Source organism: Anser anser (assembly GCF_964211835.1).
Source record: "Anser anser genome assembly, chromosome: 9".
NCBI classification, from domain to species: Eukaryota; Metazoa; Chordata; class Aves; order Anseriformes; family Anatidae; genus Anser; species Anser anser.
Genome location: NC_139729.1, coordinates 6,704,500 through 6,721,116, shown reverse-complemented (window position 1 = coordinate 6,721,116; position 16,617 = coordinate 6,704,500). Strand labels below are relative to the sequence as shown.

Sequence of the window (16,617 nt, the reverse complement as noted above, 5' to 3'; positions counted from 1 at the left end):
TGGTTTTATGAGGTGTAACCTGATTAAAAACAATACATTTATCTTGCTACAGGTAAACTCCTGAGAGGATTTGACCCTGTTTATCCCAAGAGTCTCTGGATTGACACAAAAACATTTTGCAATGGGCTTCCTTTTCATATGGTCTTTGACAAAGAGGTAGGACAACCATATAGTAAGGGCATTTAATTTGTCAAAAGCATATAGTTGTTTTCTTCTGTTGTGACTGTCCTACAGTTCATCTCTGTGTTTGCTCTTTATGCAGTGCACGTTCATTTGTAGCATTTACAGAATTGCTTTTTATAAAGATACGAAATAAAAGTCGCTCATAGTAACAGAATCTTGATCATTTCAAATAGGAATCTCCTTTGACTTCATTGAGATTCCCACATATGAAACAGTTGCAAATATGCTACCAAGGTATATTGCAACAGTCTACCAAACACAGAACAGAATTTTCTGAAGTTTCTGGCATCTTTCCTGTCCTTGGATATGTGAGAGACATGACCCATCCTTTAAACTGGCTTTGTACTTACAGCTAGTCACACTTCTCCCAGTTAACAATCTATCCGAAAGCTTGTAAGGCTTTGATTGCATCTGAGGTTCTATGTGCTTTCTAAAACTCCACATTAAGAAAACCCAGAAACCTACTAAATCAAGCAGCACGCAGTCTCATCTAGTAGGAACTGAACCCAAAAATGTCTTCAGTTTCCAATTCAGCTCTCCTCTCCTATACACACACATTCTCTACAGCAGTGGAATTGCGTTTCCCTTTGCAGGGACTGCTCTGTGGCTAGTTTCCAAATAGCCTGGGTCCCCAACAAGCTACAATACCTCTTGCTCTCAGTGTTGCACAGAATATATTAGCTTAACAGAGGAGCAAAGAAAGGAGAAATTTAGAATGGGCCTGCAGAAGATAGCTGAATGCAGCCACTCAGAACCATGTTCTGGCATCATGCTGATAGAGGGCGTGTCACTGTCTATGTTAGCCAAAGGTTAGCCTTTTAAGACAGCCAGTCAGCATAATTTGATAAAAATCCTGGTGTAGAAAAAAGGCAAGTCCTGTAGCCATTATTGGTAGCTGTGTCAGAACTTCAATAACCCTGATGACAAGCAATGATGGCAGAGCGGGCATTTCTTTAGGAGTTAAGCTATCATATATGGTCATCAGGCTAAACGAGAATGACTGAAACCTTATATAGTAATGGTTAAAAGAAGAAATAAGAAGGTAACCATCCTTTAGAAAACTAAAAGTTGCCAAGACATTTTGTACCACAGTTATTTTCTTTTTAGAATGCAGGACGCGTGCTGGTATCTATTTCTCTCTTGCAGCTACATACAAGGCTGAGATGTTTTATCTTCATATATACATGTATGTTACATCGTGTGTATATCTGTATATACAATACATATAAAAGTATACCTGTTTAGTTTTAAATTTAAAAAAGTATTAGAGACATCCCTCTTGAACATTCCCATACAAAGCTAGATGTTCATAACAGCCATGGGAAATTAGGGCTTCCTGCAGCTGCCACGTGGCTGGAGAAGCAGGGCCAGGGAGCTGTGGGGGTTCTCTTACATCACGTGCCACCACTCATCCCAATGAACTGCTACTGCTGTTAGTAGTTGGGGAAAGAAGGAAAGAAACTATAGTCTCCTCTCTCTTCTTTCTGTCCCCTAGGTAGTCCGAGGCTACAGCATAAATAATAAACTATATATATATATTTTTGTATGATCTGACACTTGCCAAATGAGGAAGAGAGCCCTGAATCACAATACAAATTCCCCATACTTTTCTGCAAAGTTACTATAACGTTGATGCTCCTTAGGGAGCAGTGAGAGGATGGAAAAGAGTGAAAGATCCTCCTAAGTCTGAAACACTTTTTTCTCCAGAACGCTAGCAAGTATACTGAAAATTACTCCATGCATTATCGCCCTACAGTATATTGCCATGAAACAATGCACTTGCTTCTCCTTCCCTCAGTGGTATGCTTAAGTGTGCTGGAATCAACACAATTACATTAGGCCTACACAAATACAAGCAATAATGAGAGCAGACACCGGGGGGGAGGGGGGTCGTTTTTAACAATTGATACTGAAGAGCATTTGGATAATAACGCCTTTCTGTGGGCTGCCTTGCTACGAAGAAAACGCATTCAGAGCTTTGCAGCAATATGCTAATAAGATAGAAACTTCGCTCAGAAATAATCTATGTAGTATAGCAAGGCTGGGTACATATACTTGTATAAACAATGATCAGCTGAAGCTTAGCCTGAAGCCAAACAGGATATGGATTATAACCCGTTGTCCATATTTTCTTTTTAAGCTCAGAGTGAAGCAAGCTGGGGTGAGCATTCAAAAGATTGTACCTGGCCTTCAGACCATGGGCATCTGCTTGGATCAGTATTTCAGTATCGTTCACCCAGAAGTACCCTTCACCATCTCTAGCATTCAGAAATTTATCAACAGCCAATTTGTTTTCCAGACTAGGAGAGAGATGATGCCAGAGTCATGGAAACAACGGCCAATGCTAGAGCTTAGAGGTACTTCACTGTTTTCAGTAGCATAAATGTTCATATTAAATGAAGAATATTGCTGGAGTTGAACTAATGCCTTTCTATGGACTCCCAGCTTCACATATAAATAGTCTTGTTTTGCAGTGAGGAGAGGATTAGATGACTCTGTTTACAGAAATAGTACTTCAAGATGCTTGTAGACAAATTCTGCTATTACTTCACCAGAATTTGAAGGCTTTCAGTTAGAAATAATGGTAGTGTTCCCATTTGAAAGGCTTGGAAAGACTGTTTTGCTGCAAAACATGTATCTTTGCAGGTTTCCTGGCAACAGGGACAAGGCCAAGGTAGGATTAGATCATTTTCTGAACTACCTCTAGTCTTGGCCGTTCTCAGAATCAAAGAATTGACTCAACTCCAGCTGAGTTTGGGAGAGACCTCTGGAGATTACCCAGTCTATCCTCCTTCACAGCAGGGTCAACTAGAACAGGTTGCTCAGTACCATGTCTAGTTGGGTTTTGAATATGTTCAAGGACGAAGACCCCACAGCCTCACCCAGCAACCCATTTCAGCGTTTGACCACCCTTACAGTAAAAACAAAACAAAACAAAACAACTTTTTTCCTATGTTTAAATGAAATTCCCGCATTTCAATTAGCAGCCGTTGTCTCTTGTCCTTCCATTGAATACCACTGAAAATAGTCTTTTTCACTTCCTCCCATCAGGTGTTTATGCTTATTGATAAGCTCCCCCTGAAGCTCGTCTTCTATAGGCTGAACAACCCCAGCTCTCTTAGCTTCTTTTCATGTGATAGTTGCTATAAGTCTTCCTGGGTCCTCCATCCTTTACTACTTGAAGTAACATTTACTTTCTTCCAACCCTCGAGAATATCCCCCAGTTACCATGGCCCCTCAAACCTATCAAAAGTGGCCTCATAATGATGGTGGCTACCTCCCTCCACACCCCTGAATGCATTACATCAGGTCCCATGGACTTCAGTATGTCCAATTTTTTAAATATTTGCTAACCTACTGTGCCACGGATAAGTCTTCATTATTCCAGACTTCCCCACTGCTCTCAGAGGCATGGAATTCCTGAAGGATAATTCTTACCAGCAAAGAGTGAAGCAGAGAAGACACTGAGTACCTTGGACTTTTCCATGTCCATTTTCAGCAGTTTCCTTGCCCAGTTCAGCAACAGGTCCATGTTTTCTCTACTCTTCCTTTTGCTGCTGATATAGAAGCTCTTCTTTTTATCCTTGATCCTCAGCATCCTTAGCAGATGCAACTGCAGATGTGCTTTGGCTTTTTTAACCCTCTTTCTCCCAACTTCACCTCTTGTATTGGTTTTAATTTAGTCAAGAGATCATTGTTCATCCATGCAGGCCCCTGCCACATTTGCTTGACTTACATCATCTGCACATCAGGATTCACCATTCCTGAGCTTGGAGGAGGAGATCCTTAGAAATCAACCAGCTCTTCTGAACCCTTCTTCTTTCCAGGACTGTATCCCATGCAATTCTTCCAAGCAGATTCCTGAAGAGGCCAAAGTACAGTCTCATGATCTTGTTTTTTGCCTTGTTTGTTCCTCCTAGGAGCCTGCACTCCACCACGTCATGGTTACTGCAGCCAAAGCTGCCCTCAGGTTTCACATCTGTAGTTCCACCCTGTTTGTAAGTGTTGGGTCCAGCAGAGCACCTCCCCTTGTTGGTTCATCAGTCACCTGTGTCAGAAAGTTTACTTAGTCCAGAAACCTCCTGGATTGCTTGTACCTTTTTGTGTTGTCCTTCTAGCAGTTATCAAAGTAATTTTAAGTCCTCCATGAGGACCAGGGCCTGTGGACATGAAGCTTCTTCCACTTGTTTTAGGAAGGTCTCGCCTACTTTTTCTTCCTGAGCAGGGTGTCTGTCATCACAATGTCACCCACATTGGTCTGTCCTCTAATTCTTATCTATGCACTGGCTCATCACCCAACCATAGGCAGAGCTCCATGCACTCCCCTTACTTTTTCACATGAAAGGCACCTCTCCCACCTAGCCTGCCCGTCCATCCTAAAGAGTCTGTGTTCATCCTTTGCAGTCCTCCAGAACTATCCGACCAAGTCTCTGATCCCAAAGACATGGTAACCCTGTAACTGCACACAGACCACTAGTTCCTCCCGTTTTACAGGCACTTCAGAGAGACACCCAGTCATGGTGATTTCCCATAATAGCTATGAGAGTTTCCCCCATGATGCTGCCCTAAGTATTTTTCTTTGCAGAGGTCAGAAGTAGTAATTTAAGCATTTATTCTGGGGCAACCTCAGCAGAATGGTTGTATTGTCACTCTCGGTTTTGGTTGGGATTCACAGCCAGTTTTTCTGTGAATCTCCCCAGTGCTTAACTAAGGCCTTCAGTTTCTCCGTGGACCTGTGGAAGGTGGAAGGGACACAATGCCAGCCCTCAGAGTCAGCTTCTGGTATTGCTGCCACCAGGCCCAGCATGGCAATACAGTGAGCTGTGTAAAACTAACTGTCTAGGTCTCACCTCCCCGTAGCTCTGCAAATCAGCATATCCACCTGAAATGGAATCACTTTGCATTGCTAAGAATTTTCTTTGATAAAGAAATTACTTCTTTGTACTTGGAACAACATTTTAAACCCAGCCAGCTAGCACAGGCAATACCAGTTCACAGATCTTGGATTACATGTTTGGCACATAAAGAGAATAATTAAAACACTGGGCGAGCATTCCAGCAATACACCACAAAACACAGCGCTCCTGCCAGCACACAGTTCCAGATCTGTCAGGCAAAGGGGAGGGAAGGGGCAGGGGAAGAAGGAAGTGCTTAAAGATAAATTTCTGATAAAATTTCCACAGCTGGAGGAAAAGATGTCTTCCCTTGTGATTCCATGCATTTTGAGTCCTAAAATGTGAATACATTATTAAATTCTTAATTTATACCTCCGAGGGGAGTTATTTCGTACTGGCTGGGTTTCAAATATGGATAAAAATAAATTAACTGTGCTTTGATTTTATTACTTTTTTTTTGTAGTAGTGACATTTACAGATTGATTTGTCTTTTTTTTTCCCCTCTCTTATGTTATGTAAGAGTTTACCAGTTGAAATTGTTGTAGCAACAAAGAGATTTTATTTGCTCTATTTTTATTGAGAGGGATGAGTATGGAATGATTCAGCTTCATGTAATTAACTGTAACAACACTTGCTTTAAGTATTCTATGACCTCGATTTTGCTCCTTTGTACTATATAATATGACCTAATTTTCCCTTCTCTTCTTTCACCTTTACGTGATGAGTGTCAAATCTGGTATTCCTGAGATTCAGAAAACATTAAGAGTTCAGGGGGACCTTGAAAAAAGTGCTGTTAACAAAACAAGGGACTTTAGCCACAGGTAAAAATTCTACTTCATTTTATCCAGTCAGGTTTAAAATAAGCAAACACAAAACAACAACAAAAACCCAAACCTGTAACCAAATCTCAACAAAGCAAACAAAAACCCAATCCTCCTCTAAAACTTAATTCTACCTGTCAGGCATTTTTGTACCTACTTATTTATGTGAGCATAGTGACTGAAAGCTCCAGCTTCTGATAGGAAAACTTAATTGACTTTACTGGGGCCACATTTTACCCACTCTGAAGTTTAACTTTAAATGTTTCACTTAATCATTTTGAGTCTCAGTTTCCCTGTGTACAATGCTGACTCATTGGCTTCAGGAGCGATTCAAGGAGGAGAAGCAGAGAAAGGGAAAAATGTTTTGAACCCTGTGGTTCCTATCAAAGAGGAAGGACCTGAAACTTGGTTAGGTTCTGCTTAGCGGTTGTAGTGAGTGACTGCTTTCTGGGTCCTGAACTCTTTCTATTTACCTAGTGCACCTCATCAAAATAAACCCATCTCTAATTCCAAGAAACATTCATACCTGTAATGACCCAGACCCTACAAAATGTCACTGTCCTTAGAAATCATCTCCTAATAATATCAGTAATACCGAACATCACATGAAAGTCCAGGTTGATGAACACTCTTACCAACACTTGTTTTAAACAGGCCAGATGATCTGGATGGAGTCCCTGCAGTGCATGCTCTATCTCTGCTCACCTTTGCTTCGCACTTTGCACGAGCTAGAGGAACGACAGATGCATATTGCAGACATTGCACCTCATGACGTGACCAGGGATTTGATTCTTCTCAATCAGCAGCGACTGGCAGAGATGGAGCTCTCTAACCAGCTGGAGAGGAAGAAGGAAGAACTGCGAATACTGTCAAAGCACCTGGAAGAAGAGAAGAAAAAGACTGAAGCTCTGCTCTATGCCATGCTCCCTCAGCACGTGGCCAACCAGCTGAAAGAAGGGAAGCGAGTTGAGGCAGGTGAATGAACAGTATTCATTCATGATGCGTGACTCATGCACCAGGCATGATGGTGATAGAGACTGGGCACTGTCACAACCCTGTTGTCATTGTTGTGGAGTAGATTCTCTACTTAGTGAAACTCGTGGGTAGTAGATAGGAGGACCACAGCCCCTTAATCTTGATAATAACAGAGATTTGGAAGCTGTTTGCCAGAACCGTTCCCTAGGAGATTAAAGGTGTTAGCAGCTGCCCATTCAGGTGGCAGAATTTGGTGTTTCAACAAGAAACTGAGCTTTTGTTGTTGACAGGGGTACACAGGGAAATGAGAGCTCAAAAATGAAAGCAATAAAGAAATTGATGTTTACTGGAAATTTTTCCTAATTCCTCTAGTGTATCTATAATCCTAGAGTCATCATTATTCAAATTTTTCTTAAGGATAGCAAGTGAGAACATGCTCAACTTCCCTTTAGTAAGCACACATATGAAGTTAGGGGTAAAGTGCTAAGTATGTCCTGAATGTAGGTGGACAGAAACATATTCAGATGTATGAATTGTTCGAGATGCACTATGGTTCTTATATTTGAAATATTCCTATATCAGCATCTTTCATATCCGGACACATATATTACAACTGAATAGTCTTATGTCTTAAAACAATGACTAGAAAGAAGTCGTTGCAAACAAGTCTTAAACAGATGTTGTGATTGTCCAGCCATTACAAATACTTACAACTGTTTTTTCTGCTCACAGGAGAGTTCAAGGAGTGCACCATACTGTTCAGTGATGTTGTGACCTTTACCAACATTTGTGCCCAATGTGAGCCTATTCAGATAGTTCTCATGTTAAATACAATGTACCTGCAATTTGACAGACTGACCACAGTGCACGATGTGTACAAGGTATGTGTTGACCTGTTGTAAAACAGGTCAGTATATTATTGTCTTTAGTGGGAGATAACCTCACAAACAACACCCAGATAACAGCTAGGCTTTGATTTTTTACTCATGGAGATCTTAGGCAATGGTGTATACCTCCTTCTGACCCCAAAGAGCATCAACTAGATCTCGACTGCAATGCCTGTATTGTCTCCAAACTGTGCTGGAAGGATCAGAGCCCTGGCAGACATATGATAGAGCATTATTAACAACTCCAGAGCTACCTAGATTTGAGCAGCCGAAGAGCTGATCCTAATTTTCTGTCTGTCCCTAGCACATTAAATATTTAGGAAGGCAGAAATAGTAAAGGGTGGAATCCAAATCTCATTCATTCCTTACTCAGGCAAGACATGCAGTTCATCCTGCAATAATTTGTACTGGGAAATCAGAAGAATTTCTGCCTTGGCAAGGAAACTGTTTTCAATAATTGAAGCAAGCAGGATATGGCCCACAGATTTTAGGATAGATTAGCATCATATTCCAAATCATACATCTTGAGTAAATTATCTGTCACTATAATAATCTCCTTTTGATGCCTGTATATAACTCCCATTAATATTGAAGGAGGTAACTAGGTACAGAGAGGGAGAACAAGATAACTATTTCAGGCATTTGAGAAAGAAATGAAATATTGAAATCAATCAAAGAAACTTGGCCCAAGCTTATAAATGTCTGAATTTATGAATAAATCTTCTTAAATTAAATCTCCTGCCACAGCCTAAAAATAATTAACATATCTATTTGCATTAGTAGCTTTTTACAGTTATTTTTAATTTGTTAGAGATGATTACGGGTATTACTGTGGGTCTTCAGCAGAAGATTTGTACAGGAACACATTTTTCAGGACTAATATACTGAACTGTTTTAAGTCATTATGTTAATGAACAAGCCCAACGATGAAATTACGTTCCTGCTCTCCTATTGGTGCTCATTATTAAGAAATCCAATTAATCTAATTTAATCTAATTTCTTACTTGCTGATGGTGAATGCAACAGTGAAGTCTCATAAGAGCAGTTTAGAAAATTTCCTGGCTGTGTAACAGTCTTTTACAATGGATTTTAAACATTTGAGAATTCTCTGTTTCCAAAGGGCCTGCTCTGTTCCCAGCAAAATCTCTGGTATGGGGACATGCACTGAAGTGTTTCTCAGGTGCCATAACAGGCATTTCAAGGAGACTGGGTGCATGTAGTAGGACTAACACTTCAGAATTTGTCTCACAGGCTGCAGCATGTTGTGGGAAAACATTCGGTTGTAAGGAGGGATATTGACAAACTGCTTGGTTCACACTCTGCATTCTCTGACATCCTGCCATTGGAAACTGTAGGTGTCTTAATTTCATTTGAACCACTTCATAATAATCACCAGTGAATAGACTCACTTGATTTATTATGACTTTTAAAAAAAGGAATACACCGTTAAAACCAATTGTGAATTAGAGCTAATTAACGGCATTCAGCTATCAGATAACCTCCTGGCTCAGGAGTCTGTACTTGGGAATAGTTCTTTGCGTGTAGGCCTGCCCTGGTTAGGTGGAAGGCAAGGCAGTTTGACACTTGCACGGCATCTCTTACTCCTTAGGGTCTCTCACACTGTTATCTTAAATGGGTCAAGTAAGCAGAGACAAAACACACTGAAATTTTTAGTCTGGAGTCAAGGAATGAATCTTTGAGAAGGAAGAGGGATATGGTGCAGGTAAGGAGAGTCCCAAATAGCAAAGCAAGTTACCCGAACAAGGTATGTGGTATACTCACATACTTGTCCTTCTCAATTAAAGGTGGAGACAATTGGAGATGCCTATATGGTCGTAGGTGGGGTTCCTGTGCCTGTATCCACTCACGCTGAGCGGATTGCTAACTTTGCCTTGGGGATGGTAATAGCAGCTAAAGGAGTACAGAACCCAGTTTCTGGAAATCCAATCCAAGTAAGTTGTTAACAAAAAGATGCAAATGTGTCTGATTCTTGGGTTGGGCTTCTGGTTAAAGTATTACAGTGGGACATCAAAGAGCTTCTTTTAACTTTACTGTGACTTTGGGCAAGGCCCACATGGGCATATTTTTCACCAAGAGCCTCTCCCTGTGGATATTTGGTATTTTAATGGTGTCCGCTGTTGTGTTAAGATGAACTTTTAGGTGTCTGGAGAGCATTAAGAAAGATGCTAAATGTTAAATGACATTTTTGGGGGGTGTTTTATGTCTTTGTAAAGATTAGAGTTGGGATCCATACAGGTCCTGTGTTGGCTGGAGTTGTTGGAGAAAAGATGCCTCGTTACTGCTTATTTGGAGATACAGTGAATATAGCTTCCCGGATGGAGAGTCACGGTGTCCCAAGTAAAATTCATCTAAGCTCCAGTACCTATCAGTGAGTAGCTATGATGAAAACTTTTCCTCTTAAAAGCTGCGCTAAAAACACTGCCTTGAACAGCTGCAGCTTTCAGATGTAGATGATGCTGTCTTTTGTCACTGATTTATGCAGCTTATAAAGAAAAATCACTGCTCGCAAAGAATTTTGTTCTGATTATTTCAAGTGTCCATATATATGGAGACAGAAGTTTGAAAGTCTTGATCCTAGAGAGTAAAAAAGATGAAAAAAAGTGATAGCTTATTTGGAAGTAGCAATAATATGTCAATAATAGAAAGACAGATCATTTAATTTTACATCCTGCAAAACAAAATTTTGAATTTCTCTTATTGAGTATAATAATTTGTGGCAAAGCAGTTTTATTTGCACCTACTAAGGATAAACTGTATAAACCACTATCCTATTCATGCAGGGAGGAATTTAGTTTCCCAAAGCTTTTGTTGGTAAAAATTGAATATAACATTTTCAATAATTTTGTGTACGCGTAACATGTGCATGCAAGAGGTGGAAGTGAAGGTAAGCTACAAAGGAGGAGTAGAAAAACTGGGAATGGTATTAGGAAAGCCAGAGCTCAACTAGCCTTGAAATGAGCAAAGCACGTTCAAAGGCAGTAAGAGGAGCTCCTGGTGCTACATTAACAGAAGAGTATAACTGAAGATGTGAACCTGCTGTGGCAGGTGATTTGGTGACAGTGCCCCAAATCAAATCTGAGTTACAATAGGCCTCTTTTGCCCAAGTCTTCACTAATGAGGTCTTTAAGGCCCCTGCACCCAGGGTCGGGGTTCAAGGAGTAGGTGAAGTACCAGTATTGGAAGAGGATCAGATCAAGAATTTTTTGAGAAGTCTCAGTCCACAGAAGTCTATGGGAGCAGATTATGATGCATCCAAGGGCAAAGAGAAAGCTGGGCGATGCATTACAGTGCTGCTGACTGTCATCTTTGAAAGGCTGTGAGGATCAACACCCTAGCAACCAAAGAAAGCCAGATATTATACCCATCTCCAAAAACAGCGAAGAGGTCACTCTGGGGAACTGTAGGTTAGACAGCCTCATGTCAGCCACAGTGCAAATCAAGTCCTCTTGAAAGACATTTTTGGTCAAAGCAGGTGATTGGGAATAGCCAGTATGGATTTACTGAGGGTAAATCACACTTGACAGACCTGATTGCCTTCTCTCATTGAATGATGAGACATAGTTCTGTCTAACTGATATTGGCTGCCTCAGTTCTTAATTTCTATCTACTGGTCAGAAAGAACATTCCACCATCCCGAAGTATTTGTCTATGTGATCCACTAATTTTTGTAAGGCTGTATGTATAAAGCTATAAAAGCAAATTAGGCTTGAATAAACAGTTGGAACAAATTATCTCCATGGTTCATGGTCAATATCATGTTTTTTTCATTTTTTTTCCCCAAATGGTCGTGATTTGATTGCTTAAATTATAATAGCTCTTCCGAAACATCAGTGCCATTTTTTGCTAGTCCTGAATTTTCATGTGTCATTTTGCTTCTGATATTTTAGATGCCTAAAATACAAGAATTTTGAGATGACTGAAAGAGGAGAAATAGAAGTGAAAGGCAAAGGGAAAATGCACACATATTTCCTCGTTAGAAATAAAGCTGCAACTGAGAATGAAATTATGGGGAGGCCAGTAAAAGACTTAGATTCTGGCCATGCATCTGTTCAGTCCTTTCAAGAAGGCAGGACTGAAACAGCACCAAGTTCTCATCAGACAGGTAGAGTCAACTTGATGTATCTCTCTCTTCTTAAAGAAACAAATGTTAATACAACTCACTTAAATATCCCTTTCTGTTCTTTTTTTAGTTAATCAGACTCAGCAAGAGAAGGACCAGACCACAGCCATTGCAATGAAGTATATTGATGGTCCCACAGATGCACAAAACAGTCTCAAAAGAAGAAATCAAGCAAAAAATGCAGATTTAACAGGTAGCTATTTAGTTACCATTTAGAAAAGGCAACAGAATTAGAGAGTAACTGAGGCTTAATCTTGCAGCTTCATCATATTCTTCTTCTGAATAATAATGGTTTTATTCAAGCCAGAAATTCATGGCAGTAGAATTATAGAATGGCTCAGGTTGGAAGGGACCTTAAAGATCATCCAACTCCAACCCCCAGTATATCCATGTTGGTTAAACTAACCATTCTGCACATAACTTAGGGCCAAACAAATTCACCTTCAGAACAAACTGAGGTGTTACTCGTGCACTAGGGAGAAAGAAGCTGACATAGCTGTCAGACTTCAGCGTCTTTCTGATAATGCAAACAGAACTGATAACTGTTAGAAAACTTTTCGCATGGATAGACCCAACTGTTCATATATGCATCTTTTCCTAGAAAAGCTGCCTTTTTTTAATGAAGTTATAGGGAAGCCCTTATCAATTCAAGCCCGAGAGAGGGAGAGACCTCACTAGCTACGCAGCTTATCAATTCTCAAGCCAGTCTCCTGCGGGGTTTAGAATGATTTATTGCCATGCCCATGTTCTACAATCAAAGCTCATTCTCATCTGAAGTAGCTGATACTGAGAAAGAGATGATGGATTTAATGCCATAACAGGCTAATCTAAAGCAGCAAGTCTTGTAGTTCTATTTGCATCATTTGCAGATTTTGTACAGACTAAAAATGTTGTCATTGATTACTGGAAAATATTTTACTCCCTTCCCACCTGCTTAGAGATGGTAGTTAATCTAATATGTGATGTGCAGACAAACAGAAACCTCTGTGGTCATTAAAATCTCACACTGAAGGAGTGTTTCTTTACAGGCAAAACTTATGATTCAAAAAGCTATGGAAGTCTCCATGGCAACCAGCATTCAGATGATGCTCCTTGTCATCCAAACAGGGAAAGAGCCAAACCAGCTACCGAAGAGCCACAGATTAGAAATGTTCGCTCCAATTTTTGCAATCTACTCTAAGTTTCTTACTTTATACATGAAACAGAGCATTTTTCTTATGATTTACTGCATTTTCCTGTTGTGGGACTGATTTTGTATATCAAGTACCACATGATTTTGTTTAAAAAAAAAAAAAGATTTCATCACAGTTGTCAGCAAAAAGAATGAAGGATATATATTTTTTTAATCAATCTACACATGCCATATAATATTCTCAGTGGAGAATGAAACCACCACAAGAGACTTTGAAGATGTATTTTTCAGCTTCTGCTGTGTCTTTGAGTATCCCTATGTAAAAACCACTGTTTGGTATCTCATGCAGCAATCGAGAAAGAGGTGACTCATACAACTAGAAATATTCCTACTCAAGTGAGCACTTGCAAAAAAAGCAACATTCCCCGAAGTGACCATCTGTCTAGACTTCAGCACAACCAATATCTTCCCTGTGTAAGGTCAGCAGAATTTGATCTACTATGACGACAATTTAATCTCTTAACAGGTCTTTTGTTGGGTTGAGGCATTGTGCAGTAAAAGTGCAGAATAGATTTCTGCATCTAATACAACCTGTATTTTTCCATCCTGAAGAGACAATATTGTCTACTTTATAGCACATAACAGTAAAAAAAAGCACAAAATAATCTGCAATCTTTAAACCAGCTGTCCACGCTGTACTTAGAAGATCTGAGAAGGAAATGCACGTAGTGGAATTACGTAGCATCAAATTCATCACAATGCTGAAGGCTTGTTCGAGGCCCGTGAACTATCTGAGACCTTCAGATGAGTTTCAAGTTTATTTCCCATGGTCTCACTCCAGATAAACAAAAATAAAGTTTGAGAACTACAGAGGGAGCGTGTCAATGCTGAAATTAATGCTGCTAACATCACTGAAAATAACTGTTAAAGATCAACATCATTTACCTGGTGTCAGAGGCTCCCTCGCTGAATCACTTCCATGCTGATATATTCTTAGAGTGCACCTAATCAGAACCGGTAGAGAAAAAATTGAAGTTCAGCTGTCAAGGGTGTAACATGCAGGAGCAAAAATACAGTAGATAAGAAGATTGTGGAAATCCGGCACATCATAAATTGTCCTCTCCTTCCTTTAAGTGGAACATGGAGTAGATGAATGTGCTGAGTTTTGGGTGACTTTGATATGCGATGCACCCTGCACACTGATTTATTATCTTTGGGTGTAGATTCATTGTCTTAAGTACGCAAACATGAGACCCATATGAACTTTGAGCAAGAACTCACTGGAGAAGATGATAACGTTACTCCTCTGTTACAGTCTGGAGCATCACATTTCCACCCCCGTGTCAGTGGCAAGAGTGAAGCCCTTTAAACACCAGATGGAGAGGTAAGACTGATGAAAGGAATTGCCTCCTCTCTACAGTATTAACAAGATGAAATTTCACCTAGCTAGATTTTCTTTTTAAACCCACGAGACAGGAGCTGTTTTGGCTGGGTGCTCTGTGGTTCTGTCTATGCTAGCGAGTAATGCAGACCAATTGAGGTAGATGTGTAGAGTGAAGCTGTCAGTGCTGACATCCACACATCAGGTATTTCAGAGGGCTTGCTCATGTGGTCCCACACACTGAATACCTTTTAGCTTTTGGAGCACCTTATAAGTGCATCTTCTGGCTTCGTGTCATGCAGCAGGGATCCGTTCATGCACTTTGAGACCACTCTACAATTTGAAACAAAGTACAGTTAAGTATGACTAGGGATGTCTCCTGACACTGACTAAAATGTAAATACAGATGCACCCTTTAACATTAGCACTTTCAACAACAAAACAGGACAGCACCAGTCTGGAAGAGTGCAATTTTATGACTGGCAGGATTTATTTATTTATTTATTTAGAAGGATTTTGCTGTCTAGACATTGCTCATTATTTTGGGGAGGGTTGTATCAGCTGTAGGGTGAAGATGCGTCTGAGCATTATTATTGTTAAATTGGTTTTGCCAATGACGTGCTTGTGTGCTACCCTCAGACACACATCTAAATTTCACCTTAGTAACTCCCCCCAACATGGAGCACCTTCCAGTGCTCACAGTTTTGCACTTCTGTGTTGTGACCATAGTTTTAAAAAGTCTTTTCTAAAGAAAGGTAATACCCAACTTCTCTCTCACTCACGGTGAATCTGCCATAACAGTTAAATTGCTGCTGTCCCACTGATTTAACTTGAGAATTTACTCTGACAAGATTTTTTTGCCTCCAACCTAGAGACGCGTTTTACTACTCTTGACTAGTCATGCTGATGAAATGGAGAACATGTCATTTAACAAATGGCAGTGGTGGACTTGGTGTTTATCTGGACTTGCTATGGATATATAAAGCCACTTAGCCCCAAGCACAAGGGTTACACAGGAGGGAACATCTCCTAGAGGCCGGTGCTAATGCAGGAGGGAACCTCTTGCAAGAAGGCCAGGGCCCTTCTGACCTTTAATGAATTCTTTATGGGAGGAAGAAAGAAAAGGACCATGGCTTAATTGCTGCCTGCATCTCTCTGCCCAAATCTAGCTTTGCTTATACCTGCCCTTTTCGCACTGACCAATCTATGAATATTTAATATTGGAATGTGTTAATTGCCAGTAAGTGTGCCATGGTAAGATACTTTATGCTGTACTTCAATAAAATTGATGTGCTCAGTGGTTTCTCTGTGGCCTCTGCTGCATCTGGTCTTCTGCTGCTCTGCTGGAGATGTGGAGCTGGGTCAAATCTGAACACCTGCTTTTAAAAATTAATGTGCCTGTACATCATCCTGTGTTTCTAGATCTGTAGGTACTGCTAAAGACTGAAATAATGCAAAAATACCATTCAGAAGTATTTTTTTCCATTAATATACTGACTGCCATTTTTCAGTGACTACTTTGATTCATTTCCCTCTTTTTCCTCCCACCTTTTCTTGTTCTTTTTTCTTACAAATATACAAAAAATTGTTAAGATCATTACAGCTCTAATAAATGTAAAGTGAGTTTAATTTCTTGACCATGCACAGTTATGCATTTTTGTGACATCAGAATCAGCACACTACAGTTAACATTGTCAGAAGCTAGAACGTGTGAATACAGTTTTCATTGCAGTGACTTACCTACATTAAATTGACACAAAAAAGGTGAGAGAACAGAATTTCCCACTGCCACTTCATGGATGCTGAGGCTTAGAGAATTTAAAAGCTGAGATTTTTGAAAGCTGTCTAGAATCTATGGATTGCCAAATCCCATTAAATCTGGTTTTAATGCATGAAGTTTCAAAAGCACTTGGGTGCCTTAAAAGTTTAGGGGCCAGATTTTCAAAGATATTTGTTGTTACTTTGGTAAGTGAAATCAACTGGATTTAGGTACTTAACACGTGTCTAGTTTCTGACAATAAAGCTTTCATTAAAACATTTAAAAAGCATTTCCCTGTCAGTGCTTTCATAAATTAGCAAACTTTCCAAACTGTACCCTCATTTGCTGGGTGTCCTTGATTAAACACTTACAAAATCAAAATGCAACTCTGTATGGACCCATGCTGGAAATAAAATTCACAAATAAAATAGCGGTGAAACTGA

General features: G+C 40.0%; 2 protein-coding genes across 11 annotated transcripts in view; one reads left to right on the top strand and one right to left on the bottom strand.

Annotated features, from left to right (window-relative positions):
• The window catches only part of LOC310903919 (uncharacterized protein), a 27,333-nt gene extending 20,617 nt beyond the window's left edge, over positions 1-6,716 (bottom strand). Inside the window, exon 1 of the mRNA XM_083847992.1 lies at positions 6,605-6,716. The gene's annotated coding sequence lies outside the window, so the exon portion shown is untranslated. The remainder of the gene's footprint in view (positions 1-6,604) is intronic.
• The window catches only part of LOC310903913 (guanylate cyclase soluble subunit beta-2-like), a 22,589-nt gene extending 5,972 nt beyond the window's left edge, over positions 1-16,617 (top strand). For 4 of the 10 annotated variants that reach the window (XM_083847972.1, XM_083847973.1, XM_083847970.1 and 1 more), the window contains 11 exons: positions 53-156; positions 2,324-2,540; positions 6,554-6,874; positions 7,607-7,755; positions 9,567-9,713; positions 9,996-10,150; positions 11,670-11,884; positions 11,973-12,095; positions 13,384-13,513; positions 14,350-14,418; positions 15,288-16,617. In XM_083847972.1, coding sequence (XP_083704098.1) covers positions 53-156; positions 2,324-2,540; positions 6,554-6,874; positions 7,607-7,755; positions 9,567-9,713; positions 9,996-10,150; positions 11,670-11,884; positions 11,973-12,095; positions 13,384-13,513; positions 14,350-14,418; positions 15,288-15,309 — 1,652 coding nt within the window. In that variant the 3' untranslated portion in view covers positions 15,310-16,617. Of the gene's footprint in view, positions 1-52; positions 157-2,323; positions 2,541-6,553; positions 6,875-7,606; positions 7,756-9,566; positions 9,714-9,995; positions 10,151-11,669; positions 11,885-11,972; positions 12,096-12,930; positions 13,526-14,349; positions 14,419-15,287 lie in introns of those variants that run through there. The other 6 variants (XM_083847976.1, XM_083847974.1, XM_083847977.1 and 3 more) reach the window with 5 other exon arrangements.